This window comes from Sesamum indicum, linkage group LG2 (genome assembly GCF_026168435.1).
Source record: "Sesamum indicum cultivar Baizhima isolate 11 linkage group LG2, ASM2616843v1, whole genome shotgun sequence".
NCBI classification, from domain to species: Eukaryota; Viridiplantae; Streptophyta; class Magnoliopsida; order Lamiales; family Pedaliaceae; genus Sesamum; species Sesamum indicum.
Window position 1 is genome coordinate 19,839,129 of NC_142658.1, and position 4,094 is coordinate 19,843,222.

The window sequence follows — 4,094 nt, forward strand, 5'->3', positions numbered from 1 at the left end:
TGAGTGAAAATTCAAACAAGTTTTATTACATGAATGTTAAAAACATCTCATCTCCTTAGAGATTTGATGCATTGTCATATTCCACCAAGTGTATCAGAGAAGTAATCAGCCTTTTGTGGAGTCAATTAAAATTACAAAGTAGTAAACAGGTCAAACAAATTTCTGGGACACTCAAGAATGAAGTAAATAAATACAATGGAAGACATGAGAACTTCTTGGTTTCTCATGCTTTCAATTAGCCCTCTTCTTTTGCACACCCTAAAACTCGTGTAACTTCGGCTGTCAGAAGATGAAAATCCACATAACAAACAGATAAAAATGAGTCGTTCCAAGGGCAAATAAAAACCTGTCAGTGCTGTTGCGACTTGCGAAGATGCTCCAGCAATGATGTAGCTTTCCTCTTCGCTCTCTCTGTGCCGTTTCTAGCAAGCTCAGAAAGTGGGATTACGGCACCAAGTCGACTTAGACAAGCTAGATTTTCGTTATCTCTTTTGCACAAGGAAAGTAGAATGGCAGATGCATTCTCTTTGTTACGAGGTGAACCTGCCCGCAAAAGATCCATCAAGACGGGTATCGTGCTAGCTTTCACAATCGCCACCTTCGCCTCTTGGTGGCTTGCAAGAACCGAAAGAATGGTCAGAGCTTCATCAACCATACAACTGCTTGAATCTGTAAGCATCTTTAGTAGCGCAGTTATAATCCCAGCCCTAATGGCCCGCCCCTTGTTTCCGTGATATATACACAAGTTGAACAATGCTGTTGCAGCATCTTTCTTCCCTCTTGAGCTGCCACTCTGAAGTAAATCCACTAAAGCTGGTATTGCCCCAGAAGCACCAATTATAATTTTGTTTTCGTCTGCGAGGGACAAACTAAAGAGGGTGGCTGCGGCATTCTCTTTAGCTTCCATGCTTCCGGCTCGGAGGACTTGAACAATAGATGGAATTGCATTCGCGAGCATTATGAGTCCCTTGTTATTGTCGTAGATGGACAAGTTGAGAATTGAAGTTACTGCATTGTCTTGAATTTGACCATCATCTGATGTTAATAGATTAACAAGAATGGGAATTGCTCCTGCCTCGGCAAGCAAGATTCTGTTGTCAGTACTTCTCTTGGACAGTGATCGGATTTCAGCAACTGCAGCCCTACGTTCCTCAGTGGATCTGCTCGAGAGCTTACGCACAAGTGCTTGAATGGCTGCAATGTCCCCAGAGACATCACGAAATGATCCATCACTCTTTTTTATTTTGCCGCTCATTAAGGCCATTGGCTGCTCGACATTATGTTTCACACACCATTGCGATATTAGACTTCTTAGAACATAATTCGGCGTAAGAGTGAGATGCCGGAGCTTCTGCTGGGTTTTTGGGCACGTAGTGTTGCCACAGTCTATCCATCTCTGAATGTAAGATCTCTCGTAGGTCTGCAAGATTAAAAGATTATTAAATTAGTTCAAATAGATCACTCTAGCTTTCTTCGCCTGAGGACATAAAGAGAAAACAGATTGGAAGAGTAATGAAATGTGAATCATACCTGCCCGGTGGCCACAATTACTGGATCCCTCATAAGTTCAAGGGATATAGGACAGAGGAAATCGTCGGGAATTACAGGAGAATCAAGTTTTTTGTTCTCCTCTAGATTTTTGCAGGTTAAGTTTTTTATCCTCCCACTATCAGGATCCTTAGGGGCATTGATCTCATGTGACGTGGATGAGTTCCTTAAACTTTCTTTCTTCTTAATAACCTCATCTGTAGAATGGTGTTCAGAGGCATTGCCTTCTAAGAGAGCTTCCAGTTTTGGTCTAACTTCAAGATCAATACTCCCAATACTGTCCACGTGTAGACTTCCGCTTAACCTATTGCTTGGCTGGAACAGATCGATCTCTTTATCCAATGGCTGTGACAGTGCCCTACATAATAAGCTTGAATTCAGAGGCCCACCATATCTTTCAGTGGCCCGTCGCAATTGTGCCCTGACTAATTCAACCTGTCCAAGGGATTACGTCACATATGTATTCATCCTGTCCAGATAAGAATATAAAGATTCTCAAAACTAACCTGTTCTTGCACTTCTTCTGATATGTCAAAATCATCATAAGGCAAGTTAGTCAATGCTTTCTCCAGTTTCCACGTCACACATTGAAATTGAAAGTAAATTTTCTTTGTGGCCCCGTCCTTGAACCAAACATAAGCAAACTTTATGAGAGGCAGACCAGGTTAAGATAAGTTCATCCGCAAAATAACTTATTTCATCAGACAGGGCAAGGGAATTACATGACATAATTTATTTAAAGACAATCATATAATGGGAAAGAATGAAATGTCCAATCGTATCAAGGCTGACTGTGGAGCTACAATGAGTGGTGGCTATGCAACTATGAACTTCATTTAATTTAACTGGAACTCAAAATATCATGTGTAAAACACTGCTACTACGACGAAATCTACTCTTTAGTGACGTTACTTGAGAGATCAATGATCATGATGTTCAACCTCAGGTACCCAAACAAGTGTTGTTTCCAAAGGGACAATCTGTTCCTTAGCTAACAAAATGCGGTAGCGGCCAAAATGTTTTCTGTTCATTGTCTTCATGAACTTCGACAATTACGAAAATAAACAATAGGATCCATGTATAGTAACTATAGCTTTTAGTCCTAGTGTCCGGAAATCTGCCAGCTGGATTTGCACAAATCTGGAGACAGGTATAACCAATTAGAACTCAGGAAGCCATAGCATCCTCAGACATGTTCATATGTCCGCCTCATAGACAAAAAGCAATAACACATACAGATAGAGAGAGGGGAAACAAAGAGAGTAGTCGGTCATCCGCCACTTTCAACATAAACACCTCAACCATGAACACCATTTTGCCGGAAACAATTTGGGTCTGAAAAACTATCTTTCACCTAACACAAACACTCATCGAGGCAAAGACAAAGAGGGATCTCAAATGAATTCAGCAGACAAACAGCTAATTCGATCTTTATTCCCAAAACTCAGAAAAATTTATTATGTGCAGCAGCAGAGCAGCTCCAATACAACTCATCCAACACCCTTCCACATGTTATTTGACGATTGAACTATCAACTGTATAAATACTTCAGATCAGACACAAACCAGCCAACATCACATTTTGTAAAAAATTAGCAATCTTCATCATAAGTCAAGTTTAATATGTAAAACCTAGCAGTCAAGTCATTTCAATTCTCTCACAAACGCACAAAATAATAAAACCCCATTTCAATTCGTATCACCAAATGCAGTATACATTATGGAAATTCAACCCACGCATTAACTCAACCAGCAACATTCATATACGCAAAGCTAAACATACTTACAGAAGAAATCTTGGAACTGTCAAAGTTGTTAGCAGCAGACACCAGTCTTTTAGCAGCCTGAAGAGCCACAATTAGATCAGAAAAGCAGGAACTGAAGGAAGAAGAAGAACCCACTTCAACATTTTCTTGGATTTTCTTCGAATCCCTGATTTCTTCAAGCAAATGAGCCAAGAGTGCGACTCTGCGACCCAAGTCTGCACAATCTTTCTTAAAATACCCCGAGAAGCCGGCGCTGGAGATCCGGGCGACTTCGCGAATTAAGCGGAGGGGCGCAGTAGTGGCGCCGCCCTCAATCGCCGCTGTACCTCCGCCTGCCATACTGAGGAGAAAGAGTGGGAGGGGGGTATTGTGTGTGCGTTTCTCACAACCACAATGCACTCAACATTGTAGTAATGGAGACAACGAAATGATGAGCTTATGAGGTTTGAGGAAATTGTATACAGTTGGCAAATTCTTTTTAATAAATAAATCAATATATATTTATATATATATGTATGTATATGTCATGGTGTAACACACTAACTCCATCAATTGGGTGCCATGATTGCCCACTTTCTATTATTCTTCTTTTTCTTTTCTTTTTTTTCCAAAAAAAAATAAAAATGCTATTTCCACTCTATATAACTTTCACATTGATGGAAGGAATCAAGCTCAAAATAATGTAATTGAAAGCGGTACATTCTTATCAATTGAGTCAATAAATATTAAATTTTTTTTCCGTTTTCATTTGATAATATAAAATTTTGATTCTTCTACAATT

At 39.9% G+C, this 4,094-nt stretch overlaps 1 protein-coding gene across 1 annotated transcript; it reads right to left on the bottom strand.

Moving 5' to 3' along the window:
• On the bottom strand, window positions 1-3,753 carry LOC105156258 (U-box domain-containing protein 11). The gene is made up of 4 exons (XM_011072336.3): window positions 3,335-3,753; window positions 2,055-2,171; window positions 1,531-1,983; window positions 1-1,420 (listed from the first exon to the last, which is right to left on the bottom strand). The coding sequence occupies exons 1-4, from the start codon at window positions 3,650-3,652 to the stop codon at window positions 350-352; spliced, it is 1,959 nt and encodes a 652-aa protein (XP_011070638.1). The 5' UTR covers window positions 3,653-3,753; the 3' UTR covers window positions 1-349.
• Window positions 3,754-4,094: the final 341 nt, after the last annotated feature.

What these genes read in the sequence shown, in the direction of transcription:
- LOC105156258 (XM_011072336.3), bottom strand. Translation starts at nt 3,652, where the DNA reads ATGGCAGGCGGAGGTACAGCGGCGATTGAGGGCGGCGCCACTACTGCG. An exon ending in ACAGTTCCAAGATTTCTTCT is followed by an intron (nt 2,172 to 3,334) that starts GTAAGTATGTTT and finishes GTTTGGTTCAAG; the next exon opens with GACGGGGCCACAAAGAAAAT. An exon ending in TAATTGTGGCCACCGGGCAG is followed by an intron (nt 1,421 to 1,530) that starts GTATGATTCACA and finishes TTAATCTTGCAG; the next exon opens with ACCTACGAGAGATCTTACAT.